This window comes from Balaenoptera musculus, chromosome 10, assembly GCF_009873245.2.
Source record: "Balaenoptera musculus isolate JJ_BM4_2016_0621 chromosome 10, mBalMus1.pri.v3, whole genome shotgun sequence".
Lineage (NCBI taxonomy): Eukaryota > Metazoa > Chordata > Mammalia > Artiodactyla > Balaenopteridae > Balaenoptera > Balaenoptera musculus.
This window is the reverse complement of record NC_045794.1, coordinates 5,947,463-5,960,490: the sequence shown is the minus strand read 5'-3', so window position 1 is coordinate 5,960,490 and position 13,028 is coordinate 5,947,463. Positions and strand designations below refer to the sequence as shown.

The following is a 13,028-nucleotide window of genomic DNA, read 5'->3' as shown; positions in this document are numbered from 1 at the left end:
TATACAGTACTGTACAAAGTACACAAAAGAACAGCCACTTGTAGAGGATGCACGCACGTGACAATGTACGCCAGACAGGCGAACTAACTTAGGTGACTGGACATGCGATGGCAAGTTCGCATCTTTGAAAGTTTGCAACTTGAAGGTTCGTATGTAGGGGACTTACTGTATTCTGTTGTATGGATCTACCACATTTTGTTTATCCCTTCATCTGCTGATGGACATTTTTCGGTTGTTGTCACCTTTTGCCTCTCGTGAATAACGCTGCTGTGAACATTGGTGTTCTGATTTTTTAATGTAATGGCGTTCAGGGCCATTTTGGTTCTCTTTTTTTAATGTTGAGAAAGAGCCCAAACTGAATCAAGGAGTGGAAAAAGAAACAGGTTTCCTACGCTTCTGTACTTCCCCTCTTGTGGTGTTTCTCTCACTCTGTCGTAATTGCTGGCTCGACGCTCTGAACCGCTCACTAGATTGTAGACTTTCTGAGTGAAGACTGTCTCCCGCACGGTGGCTTGGTGAGGGTGATTGACAGCCCCCAGCATGCCTCTTCCTGCTCCTTTCTGGTTAGCGTGGAGCACAGCCGTAGGTGGAAACAGAGCAGCAGGCATTCCGCGGCTCGCACGAATTGCTGCTGCTTTGCTGGCTTACTCAGGTTCTCCACATCCCAGCCGGTGTGTGTTCGGGTCCACCGCATCGGGTCCTGGCCTCTGCAGGACCCACACCACCATCATCAAGAACAAGAACAGACGCGGATCTGTCTGTCCTCGTGGGCTCCACGTTCTCGATCTCGCCCACGTTACATCCATCTGTCCTCCCTGACTCTCTGCCCGTGGGCGTCAAGTTCCAACGTCGGAAGCAAAGATCATAGTCTTATAGAGACTGCTTAACCAGCTCCAGCGATTGTGTAAGGTCAAACCCCTGTAAAAAAAGTATTTAATATTCTGCTTCTGTTTAAACCCTGATGAGCACACCCTCATTTATTCCACCAACAAATCCTGAGTACCTACCATGCACTAGGCAATAGGTGCTAGGTGCTGAGGGTATAGCAGGGAATAAAACAAAGTCTGGGCCATCGGGGAGCTCATGTTTACTACTGTATCCTCAAGACACATCACATTGCTGCAAGAAAGAGTCCCGGGCTAGGCTCCAGTGTTGATGTGTGAACAACGGTGAGATCTTGGATCAAAATCCCTTCATCCCTCCATGCCCTGATTTCTTCACTAGTAAAGTAGGGAGACCAACCTACTTCTCATGTACGTACAGAGCAAAGAGCAGGTGAAAAACATTTGAAAAAAATAAGTAGCTCTAAAAGAAATTTAGGGAAGCAAAACCCCAGAACCAGTTTGGGATGTTGTCATCATCTTTTATTATGTATCAAATTGTCTTTAACATAAGTTACAACCTGATTAAACTTGATAGACATTTTTTATCTATTTAAAGACACACACAAAAATCTCTTTTATATACAATATCTTTTGCCTAGAGTCTAGCAAATATAGTACCTTTCATTGCAGGATTTCTGCTTAACATAATAAGCAAAAACAAATGACCAAAAAAAAATAAACCGGAGCAAACCCAAATCCCCAAATAACTACAAATATCAATATTGAATAAAGCATTAAAAACACAAACGTAGAATAACTTTTTTGTTTAGAAATGCAGAATGAATACTAAAGTTAGTGGCAAAGAAAACCAAAAAAAAAAACAAACAAACAAAACACAGAACCCCGAGAAAATAACCAACAGTCTTCAGGGGTGAACTTTCCTGCTCACGGTTGCAGCGCTGACTCTAGACCATCTCTCGGTTCCTGCGGATGGCACAGCACAGGATCATGCTGAAGATCATGCCAAATATCTGGAAGACAGGAAGGGGTGTGAGGAATTACGTGGCTTTGCTGCGGGAAGGCGGAGGGAGAGGGGAAGACAGGAGACATGCTGGCCGCTACAAATGACAAGGAGAAGGTGCCCACGAGGCCAAATGAGGTAAAGGGTGTGAAGCAGGAGAAATGTAAGTAAGACAGTGGAGGGGCTGCTGACCAGGGGGATTCTGAGTCTGCAGCCATTGGCCACTGCAGGCCGCACAAGCTAGCTCCCTGGGAACTCTCAAGGTGAGCATTCGTAAACTGAATGCTCCAACGCCAGCTATTCCCATAGTGTCTAGAAGGCCAGTACTTTCACTTCCCTCTTTGTGTATGTCTGTGTTTTCTATTCTAGTTTTAAAGGTATTGTCATGCCTTTTACTGAAAGCTGCTTCAAGCCTTTCCTAGACGCAGAGGAGGGGTGTCAATTACCACTAAGACAGGAAGCGATTCTCTCTCTGGGGGAGTCTTTGCAAGGGGCAGAGGAAGGCCGTGTCCCCTACAGAGTCTCATCACTCCCTCGTGGGGGAAGACCGGTGACCCCAGGGAACCTGGTTGGCCCCCGGTGGCTTCTGGGGGCTCCTGACATGACAGTAGATTGTTGGAAGCTTTCAGTCTCCTTCTGGTTGTCCACCTTTGGGTGTCTTTCTGACTATAGTGGGAGGTGAGACAGTTCACCCACGTTGCTTTTACTTAACTACTTTCGTGGGGCAAAGAAAAGCAGGTGCACGGTGAAAACATGTTCTTAAGATTATCCCGGGGTCACTAACAGGTCTGGGTGACCTACATCCTTGCTGTTCCAAGTGTGGTCCGTGGACCAGACACAGTGGAATCACCTTACATTTATCCCTGCACCTTAATGGTTATGGGAATGGATTCTGGAGACACAGTGAGTTCAAATCCCAGATGCTTCACTCCTGACCTCAGAGACTTTGATCAATGTACTCAACCTCTCTGTCTCTCCGGGCCCGAGTCTGTAAAATGGCAATACGAATAGTTCCCACTTCGTGGATATGGCGAGGCTTAAATTAGTCGATAAATCAGTTGACTAGTTAAAACAGTGCCTGGCCACAGCAAGGGCTTAATCAATCGTAATTACTAAGATTCCCTCCCGATGCCCCCGGCACTCACCATCACCACGGCAATCCCGATGCCCACGGCGCCGATGATGTGGAATTTGTTTTGGAAGACCTCTTCGATGGCCTCAGGGCAGGACTTGGGGGGGCAAACCAAGACCCAGGTCACACACGGTCCTGCTTCAGGCTCCCCCCTCCCCCCCACGGCACCCATCTCATACCCGGAACGCTGGTGGTCCCAGAGCAAGGGCTGGGGACTGGCTGGTGGATGGAAAGGAGAACCAGGAGAGAGATGGGAGGTGGGTCCCCAAAATTTGGGCAAGAAATCAGGGAAGGAAGAGGGATGAGCCCTTGCTTTGGGGCCCATGTCTTATCTGGCCATAGGGGTACCTCCTATTATTCTGAAGTTTGGACATTTGCTCTAGCTCACAATCATGAGCTGCTCACAAGTCTATAAAGCAGGAGTCCAGGCCTGGGAGCATTGCCCATGCACAATGGCTGGAGGGCCCAGTCGTTGCAGGGAGCTAGAACACTTTGTTATTTCCTTGGCCTTTGTTTTGCTGCCCTTGAGGAAACAGAGGCCCAGGGCAGGGGAGAAAGGAGATGGCCACCTTGGGTCCTTCCCAGGGGGAAGGGGTGTTTAGAAAGCACTGGGATGCTGTCCTCCCAGAACAAGGGGGCTGAATGCAAGTCCACTTTGGCAGGATTTGCCCAGAGCAGCTGGGCCGGGCACAAGGGTCTTGCGCGTAAGCTTACCTTCATCGTGAGGTTCTCGAGTGTGTCCTTTTTGGGGCAGATGTCTGAGATAAATTGCTCCACTCCCCCAGCCAAACCACAACAGTCCAGCTGCAGAGGGGAAAGACAGGGATGGGGGTGGGAGAGATAAATAAAGAGGACTGAAACAGAGATGCACACGCGTTCTGAAGAAAGGCAAGGAGAAGGGCAGCGTCTTAGCGAAGCCGGTGTACCGCGTAGTGGATGGCTTTCAGCGTCTCCCGCTGGGGCTCGTCCTTGTTTTTCAGCTTGTTGTAGGTGTCTCTGTAAAATTTCTGGACTTCCTTGATCACCTGGGAAGCACAGACAAGAGAGGAGCAGAGATGGCTTCTTTATGAGAAAACGTCACCTGTTCCGTCTTATTCACGTGCAGCCACAAATTCCTGGAGCGGACAAGCCACTGGTCTAGGACCTCCCCACCTCGGGGCCTCCGGGGTCCCCCCTCATCTCCTCCCACATCCTCTAGGAACCGCTCCAGCCATTTCCCCTTCTTTTTGCACCTTTGGTTGGTCCCTTCAGCCCCACTTGGCTCTTTCCCTTCTACCTAGAAACAAAATTAAATTGCCTCAATCTAAGGAACTAAAAACAAAAATGCTACTCCTGATTTGGCTAGTTTTTCAGGCTTCCATCTTTTTCTCTTCACTCAGAGACTGGGTGACTTTTGGCAAATTACCAAACCTCTCTGTACATGAGTTTCTGCGTACGTAGAATGGAGATTATAATAGTCCCCACCTCAGAGGTTATGGCGAGGATTTAAAGGTGATATTGCATTAAGCCTGTAGCACAGTGTCTGGTGCAAACAGGGGATAAGGACTAGCTATTATGTTATAATACGGAGGAAGTATCGTTATGCTTCTGCACCTGGGTGCACCCGGGTTTAAGAATGCCTGTATCCAATGTCTCTCTTCTTTTGCCCCTCCTGCTAAACACGACAAGACAAGCCCTTCCTGAAACACTGTTCTGATGCAGCCCACCCTGGCCCCTGACTGAGCCCACCCTCAGCTGTGCTCAGACCCTTTCTTTGCCGGGAAGGCCCAGCCTCCACCAGCTTTCCTCCTGAAATCCTCTCTCTCCTTCTGGGTTTAGGTCAACACCCCTCTCTCTCCAAGAAGCCAGAAGAGAGTCCCCTTCCCCACGCCGGCTTTCAAATCCCACGGGGCTTCTGATTATAAATGACTTCTATGACACTAGTCAAATGCATGTCTTTCTCCCACATTAGGTGTCAAAGCTCCCTGAAGTGGGGACCACTGCCCACGCATCTCTGGACCCCCCAGCGAGCGGGGTACAGCTCTTGGCTGGTGGTGGCACGTATTTAGAGATGAGGGGAGGGAGCGGGGGGGGGGTGGGGTGGGTCCAGGCCACACAAAGCCATTTTCCCCTGGCCAAAGTCATTTTTCCCTAAGTCGTGTTCCAGAGCAGTTGAGGGGAGGGCTGCTGAGGTGGGAGGGGCAGACACACTGACCCAACAATACTGCCCGAACACCCACTCCGTGCCAGCGCCGCCCAGGGCATGGGAAGCGGTGGCCGGCACTCACCCGCACAGGGTAGTGTGAACACTTGCATCCCCTTCCCTGGGGAGCTCCCGTCAGGGGCACGTCTGATGGCTGAAGGCCAAAGGCCGACGCAAGGGACCAGCTGGGACACCCTTCCACCGCCATCATCCCATCCCCCAACTCCCAAGAGACCTTACGGGAAAAACCTACCTCATCCTTGTGGGAGTATCCCCAGATGGCCGCAGCTATTTCAATGGCAAATATCACCAAGAGGAAGCCAAAGAACTGGAAGGGAAAGGGCTGGGGTGAGGCACAGTCCCGGCCGGCCGGCCGGAACAAGCATCTGGGGGCGGGAAGGGATGCCTGGAAGGGGCGGGAAGAGGTCCACAGAACTGCCAGCGCTCAGCCAAGGCCAGCAGGGGAAAGCCGCAGGAGGAGACAGTGGCACAGACCCCAGAACTGATATTTCTAAGGTGTCAACGAAGAGTTAGTGATAAAATACCCTCACCTGCTCACAAAAACCACAGAGATTTGAGGAAAGAAGGAGGTGAATACAATCCGGAGTTTGAGGAAAATGGTAACAAATTTTGAAACAAGAAGGGGACGCGAAGGTACCTGTGGATTCAGGGAAAAAAAGCAAACGTGGTCCTCGAAAAGGGGAAAAACAAAGTCCTGGCATTTAGTTGCCTAAGGGAAGTGATAAGACAGAGGTTCCAGAAAGGAGGAGGAGCAGCGTGTCATCACGGGGCAATGAGGTGGCTCAGGGTCCTGGGCACCCGCTCCGCCCCGTCCCGCCCCCTGGTCTAGGGGATCTTGGGTGGGGGACCTGGGAGACCAGGGTCTGTGGGCACAGAGGGGACACTCACCAATCCCAGCATGCACTGGGACTCCTGCACAGCCCCACAGCAGCCCAGGAAGCCCACCAGCATCATGAGGGCGCCGGCTCCAATCAGAATGTAAACTCCTGAGGGGACAGGGCAGAGGACAGGATAAGGAGCTGTGAGCGGGGAGGTGTAGGTGCTTCCTGATCCCGTTCCCCCTCTGCATCCTTACTGCCCCCCCCACCCCCGTCTCAGGGAACAAGAGTCCCATCCCCCAAACAGCCCCCTCCCGCCTGTCTCTCCTCTGGGACCCAGCCGTCAAGCCCCCATTCCCACCTTACCCTCAGCCCTCCTGGAAGGTGCCCATTACCCCCGCCCTAGAACAGAGAACATCCACGGGAGCCCCAGACTCTACTCAGGACAGACCGGTGCAGTCTGTCAGCTGTCTCCAGCTGGATGCACCCACCCCCGCCAGTTAAATTAGACTCTCCAAACTCGGGCTAACTTCCTGAGGCTGTGACAAACCTCCTGCTGGCCTCTCCCTGACACAAGAGGCCAGGAGGGCAAGGCTTCAGCAGGAACGGGCTGTGCACACGCAGACGCCCACGCTCTGGGCGGGCCAGCTCTGCCACATTCCCAGAGGGGACGCCTCCCCGCCCTGCTGGCTGCTGGCAGCCAGGCCTGCACCGTTAGTGACATCCGAGGGCACGAGAGCCCTGCTCTAGTGCAAAGAACAGCCTGGGTGTCAGAAGACCCTTGTTCTGGTCCCAACTCTGCTACTAACTGCTGCGTGATCTTGGGTAAGATCACAATTTCCTTATTTCCTTATTAGTAAAATGAAAAGTTGGTTGCTAGAAAATTTCAGAAGATCCCTTACAGCACACCAGTGAGATCTTACAGCTGCAATTCAGTTACACCAGGTGAAGAGTGGAAAGGATCCTCCTCGCTAGAGGGAAGGTGAGTGACAAGGTTTCTAAGCACTCAGCTGGGGTGTCCAGTGGAGAAGGGGTGGTGAAGGGCTGTGAGTTCCGCAACTCTAGCCTGGGACAGGGGAACACAGTGGGACACAGCCCTGGCCCTAGTCATTCCACACTCCCCCAGGGAATGCCCAGAGGGGCCCATCGTGCAGTTATATTCTTGAGAAGCACAGCTGACCTGCAGCGAGCACCGCCTTCCCCGGCTTCCTCCTCCACACCCCACGGGCCACGGGCCACGGGCCACGGGAAACTGGCAAAGAAGTCCTAGGTATCCCTGGCATGCAGGCATGTTCTGCCCACTGCTGGGAGGGGCCTCCTGTCACACGCCAAGAGCCCCAAATGCCTGGGTTTGAAAGCTGGCTCTGTGACCCTGGGAAGGCCACTTATCTCTCTGTGTAACTGTCTTCCATCTGCAAACTGGGGACAGGAAAAATGCCCACCGCAAGGATTGCTGTGACGATTAGGCCATAGGCTCCAAATGTCCACAACAAGTGCTAGCTACTGCTAATCTTTCTAACTTTAATTTAAATTTTTTTTAATCTTTTTATTAAGGTACAGTTGACGTACAATCAGCTACTGTCAATCTTCACAATACGAAGGATGGACGACAATTGTGAATAATCAACGATTGTGACGCCGAGTTTCACAGACGTGTTGCTCCCTCCCTGCTGTCCTCTCACTGGGAGCAGGGAGACCTCCCTAAAGTAGGGATGCTTCCCCACAATACACAACAGGACACTGAGATGAGAACCCCGGCAGGTGTCACAGTGATTTCACCGTCCCACATCCGTACCCTCCTCCCGGGCCGGAGCTGTGTAGGCAGCAAAGCTTGCAGGGGGCCCGTGGCTGAGACTCCCCGGCAGCACAGCGAGGGGCGCACACAAGGCAGTGTTTGTCCTCTGCCTGTCCCCTCCCCGCATCTGTCGTGATGTCAAGTCACGTGGCCTTGCTGGCAAACCCCGATGAATATGGGTATTGTTCCCGTGCACGCCCGGCCCAGACTGGGCAAGGGGACAAATGCAGCTTGTCCTGGAGTCAAGTCCCATCCTCCTAGGTCGTCCACTCCATGGGGCCACAGGCTGGACCTGGGGAGGCAGGTCCGCCCCGCCCACACACAGGCACCACAGAAGTGGCAGCGCTTTCGGGTCTGGGCTCTGACTTGGGGACCCCGGTGAGCGGGCGCAGTAACACAGACCCCGTTTCTCCCCGTCTCCTCATCTCTCCCCACTGGGGCAAGACAACAAAGGATGAGGTCCCTCCTTTGAGCTCCATCGCAGGGGCTGAATAAACAGGGGGTATCAAGAGATCAGAAGGATTTACAAGCACATAAAATAGCGTTGAGTGGGGCTGATAACACAGACGCGTTTTCTCTCCGTCCAGATCCCAGCCCGGCCAGGCGACCCCGGCACAAGGCAGGGGAGTCAGGTTGGCGGCCACAGAGAGCCACTAAAGGAAAAAGCATTTCCCACACAGAGAGAACATCCTCCTAATGGGCCTGTGGGTTAATATTAAATATTCAATCTTGGGCTCAGCAGATGAAGATTTTAGGACCAAGGGTCTTGCTTCTAAATCTTGCTCGGACAGCGGCGAGGTCTGGGGTGTCTTGGCTTCACTCTCTCCATCCAGTGGGGGATGAAGATGAGCAATTCCCTGGCGGCTGTTTATGGGGATTTTTGACAGCAGCCGTCAAGCCACAGGGCGGCCCAGCTATGAGCAGCGAGCCCAGAAGCCTTCGATCCACTGCAGGGTGAGGGATGCCGCTTCAAAGGGCCATCCAGGGCTTCCCCTTGGCCAGGCTCCGCCTGGTCTACACCCCGAGCTTGTGAGCAGAGGCTGATGATGATAAATGACAAAGCATTCCCCTTTATGAAACAAGTGGATGTTAGCCTTCGGTCTGACTCATGGAAAAAGTTATTTGTCACGGAGCCTTCTCTGGGATTACTGTATTCATTTGCTGAAGGGCTGTTTATTCTGCCTTTTTCAGGCTGACATTATAGGCCTAGTCCAAAAAAAAAAAAAAAAAGCTTCTAGTGAAGCAGTAGCATCTGCCGCGTCCTTTACACAAAAGCCTTCTTTTTCACCTGTTTATTGGAGCTCTCGGCCTCGGGAAGGCAGGGGACACATCAGCCTCCCGTCATCACCCCCAGCCCATCTTGCAAAAACAGTGCTCCCCACACCCGTTCGTTGTGCAGAATAAAATCTGGCAGAGCCTCTGGCCTCCACTTGCTGAGAACAGTTTACCGTCTCCAAATAAGTCAAGCAGGGGTTCCCAGGAACCCTAAGTCTGCTCCCCGATGGCTCTCTCCCAGTCCCTCTGTCCATCCCACTGATGGCTGTTCTCATTAATAAGGCCACAGTGAACTCTGTCTGTCAAGCATGTAGGTGTCTGCCTGGAGAGGTGGGTGTACAGGCCCTGCCGGTGTCAGGATGGGGAAAACCGGGCACAGAGCAACAAAACAAACTGTCCCCGGACACGAGCTAGAGCAGGGAAGCCACATCAGCGCCATCTTGGGAAAGGTCCTGGGCGGTGGACATGCTGGGCCTCTGGTTGGAACTCCCCAGATGCCCTCATTCAGTGGCTCTGGTTCTGGAAGGTCACCAAGGACTTAAGAAGGGCTGCTGGCCTGGGACCAAGAAGAAGAAGTTCCCCAATTTGTTTGCAGCCTGGGATTATGGATACTGTTGACGGCCTGAATCTCCAGGGCCCGAACTGGAGAGAAGGCCCATATAAGGCTGTCAGTGGTTCTGGATCCACTAGAGACTGTTCTGAACGTTGCAAAGTTTCTTTCTTCCCTCGCTTCTCTGCCTGATTATGCATTTGTTCTCTGCTTTGAAAGCTGTGGCCCGCTGGAGAAAAGACACCCCTGGGTCCTTCAGGTTTCCTGAAGGGTCAGCTGCATGGCCAGCCTGGCCTGTGGGTTGCCCTGCAGATGGTCTGTGCCCAAGTGCAAGGGACGGTCACCCCATGATGTCAGGAAGAGCAGCCAGGATGGAGCTGGCACTCTCTGCTGGAAGAGGGGCTGTGGGTCAATGCAAAGGCTGATGTCACAGCCCGAGGGGGAAGGGGACACAGAGAACGAAGCCTCCTTGGCCCTTTGCCTGGGGATGACAATTATTCAGTTGCCCAAAGCACTCAGCGAAGCGCGGGGCCCAGCCAGGCCCAAGTGGTCAGTCGCTGACTGTGTTCTATGTGATGTCACTTGCATCACCCTCCAAGCCCTGGGCTTCTGCCAGCAGAATGAACTCTTCAAAGCTGAGCCCTTTCCCAGGAAGGGGGTCCAGTGCAGAGGGTTTGTATCTGTCTATGAGAGCTCAGGGGGCAGTGGCCACTGGTCCCTGAGTAGGGGCTGCTGTGTCTCTTTGGGATGTGCCTTCAGACCAGCTCCTGGTCACCTCAGGTAGGACCACGGGCCATCAGAAGGACGCCGCAGTGACCAGGGGACCTGAGTCCTGGGAGATTCCTGGAGGCAGGCCTGGCCCCTCTGGCTGTGTGCTTGTCACTCTCCTGCCACCTGCCTGACTTTCCTGACACCTGCTGGGCTGCTGGTGCTGGGGGCCTGTCTCCCCCGACCACAATTGGGGTGAAGTCAAAAGGCCTAGGGAGGGACTTCCCTGGCAGTCCAGTGGTTAGGACTCGGCGCTTTCACTGCCGAGGGCCCAGGTTCAATCCCTGGTCGGGGAACTAAGATCCCATAAGCCACGAGGCCAAAAAAAATAAAAATAAAAAAGAGTAGATATGTGTATAACTGACTCACTTTGCTGTACACCGGAAACTAACACAACATTGTAAATCAACTAGACTCCAATTAAAAAAAAAAAATACGCAGAATGAGCCGGAGTCCTAGATAACAAGAGAGAAACCGGTCGTCGGAAGCGACCAGAGGTGTGGAACCGGGCACTTGCAGAGCATGGGGAGGCCGGGGACTCGCTCTAGGACAATGCCACCTGCTTGCACACGCCTGCGCCCAGATCTGCTCTCCCCGCAGAGGGTCCTCAGCTCCCTGTTGTGACGTGACATGGAGAGCTCAAGGCCTGCCCTCAGCCCCCGCCTCCACCCTGCACTCCCACTGCCCCAGCTCAAGGGTGGCATTCCAGGCCCGCCGAGGCCGCCAAAAACCTCACAAAAGAATGCTGTAGCTAAAACAAGTCAGGGCCCTATGGAAACCTGCTCCCTAAAAACTCTGCGTGTGGAGTTTTCAATGTACTTTTTCTTTTTTTTTTAATTTATTAAATTTATTTATTTTTGGCTGCGTTGGGTCTTTGTTGCTGTGCGCGGGCTTTCTTTAGTTGTGGCGAGCGGGGGCTACTCTTCGTTGCGGTGCATGGGCTTCTCATTGCAGTGGCTTCTCTTGTTGCGGAGCACAGGCTCTAGGCGCGTGGGCTTCAGTAGTTGTGGCACGTGGGCTCAGTAGTTGTGGCTCATGGGCTCTAGAGCACAGGCTCAGCAGTTGTGGCACATGGGCTTAGTTGCTCTGCGGCATGTGGGATCTTCCCGGACCAGGGGTCGAACCCGTGTCCCCTGCATTGGCAGGTGGATTCTTAACCACTGCGTCACCAGGGAAGTGCGTGTGTGTGTGTAGTTTTAAAAAAAAAGTATGCTGTGCTTTTCTTTCCCTTACTTTCTTTCTGACAATAGGGAGACACGCCCTAAAAAACCCCACCTAACACCACCACCAAAAAGAGATGAAGGCGGGGAAACCATCCCCAGACCCAGGCGCCTGCGGGGCCACCAGCTGGAGGCTGGCCCTGGGAGGCGGGAGGGGGTCATGCACCACTGGCCACCGCGTTCTTCCTGAAGGTCTGGGTGATAACGCTCTTCAGACTGTTTGCTCCGTCTTTTTTTAAAAATAACTTCTTTGGTGGGTGGAAAGGAAGCGACCAAACTTACACTTTGAGCCTGATGACATGACAGCATCCTCCTAAAAATAGGGGGCTGCTTTTGTTTCTCGCAAATGAAGTGTTTCCTATCCCCCAACCAGGCGAGGGGAGAGCCAAGGGGTCTGTGAGCTGACTCAGAAACCAGGGAACTGCCTCAGACAGGCCCTGGCCCTCCCACTCCTGTTAGAGGTGCTTACACGGCAATATGCTGGTGAAAGTGACAGAACGATGCTAGAAAAAGATGCCAAAGGACCTGTGTGCAGAAAGAAACCTGCTAAATCTATTTATCTTCAAACTGGAAGCCTTTGCCCTAAAGCAAAATCACTTTAGGAAACAGATAAGACTTAACATGCATGGCCTGTGCCCCAGTGCAGGGGTCTGAGGGGCTGGTGTCTCTTCTAGTCTCTCGTATTAATCTGAATGTTACCCAGGAGGCAGGTCCTCTGGGTCTCTGAGCCCCTGTCTGAACCGTGGGGGAGATGCTCCCTCTCGTTCCCCTGGCTCTGTGGGTCCCCAGGACAAAGTTTTTTAAATTAAAGAAATGAACAAGCCTTCTTAGACATGAAATTCAGAGAGAAGTTCAGAGACAAGAACAGAGGTTCTGAAACCCTCCAGGGTGGCAGCAGCTTTGGCAGAGCTGACTTCACATCAGAGAATGGTCCCAATGCCAGGCTCGGTCAGCTTGGAAAAAGAAACTGCATCAGTCAAATGCAAATGCGTGGGCACAACTACACAAAAGCACAGCTGGAAAAGGACCCGACTGGCAATGCAGCTGGAGCAAAAGTCCTCCCCAGCCCAAGTCCTCGGATCAACACGGACTCTCCACAGCTGGAGGGAACAGCAAGGTCCCCCACTCACCTGTGTAGAAGCTGGAATTATTATTCTCTTGCTCGAAGATGCTCTTGGTCTGCGAGTCGAATCGGAGCCATAGTCCGACGGCGAGGACCGCGATCCCGGCAAGCTGCAAGACACACAGGACGTCGGCGTGAGCCTGGCTGTCAGGAACAGCGCGGTACCTTATCCCAGGTGAGCTGCCCTTGGCCTCTGCCCCTCACCGGGCACCTGGAAGTAGCAGCAGCCAGGTGGGGGTGGGAGCAGGGGATCGAGCTATTTGCTAAAAATACCAGCTAGTTGGGAATAAACAATTATC

At 52.9% G+C, this 13,028-nt stretch overlaps 1 protein-coding gene across 1 annotated transcript in view; it reads right to left on the bottom strand.

Annotated features, from left to right (window-relative positions):
- Nucleotides 1-1,346: 1,346 nt before the first annotated feature.
- Nucleotides 1,347-13,028, bottom strand: part of CD9 (CD9 molecule) — a 35,576-nt gene continuing 23,894 nt past the window's right edge. The window contains exons 2-8 of the mRNA XM_036866076.1: nucleotides 12,737-12,839; nucleotides 6,069-6,166; nucleotides 5,413-5,487; nucleotides 3,904-4,002; nucleotides 3,692-3,781; nucleotides 2,991-3,074; nucleotides 1,347-1,855 (exon numbers count right to left, since the gene is read on the bottom strand). Coding sequence (XP_036721971.1) covers nucleotides 1,790-1,855; nucleotides 2,991-3,074; nucleotides 3,692-3,781; nucleotides 3,904-4,002; nucleotides 5,413-5,487; nucleotides 6,069-6,166; nucleotides 12,737-12,839 — 615 coding nt within the window. The 3' untranslated portion in view covers nucleotides 1,347-1,789. The remainder of the gene's footprint in view (nucleotides 1,856-2,990; nucleotides 3,075-3,691; nucleotides 3,782-3,903; nucleotides 4,003-5,412; nucleotides 5,488-6,068; nucleotides 6,167-12,736; nucleotides 12,840-13,028) is intronic.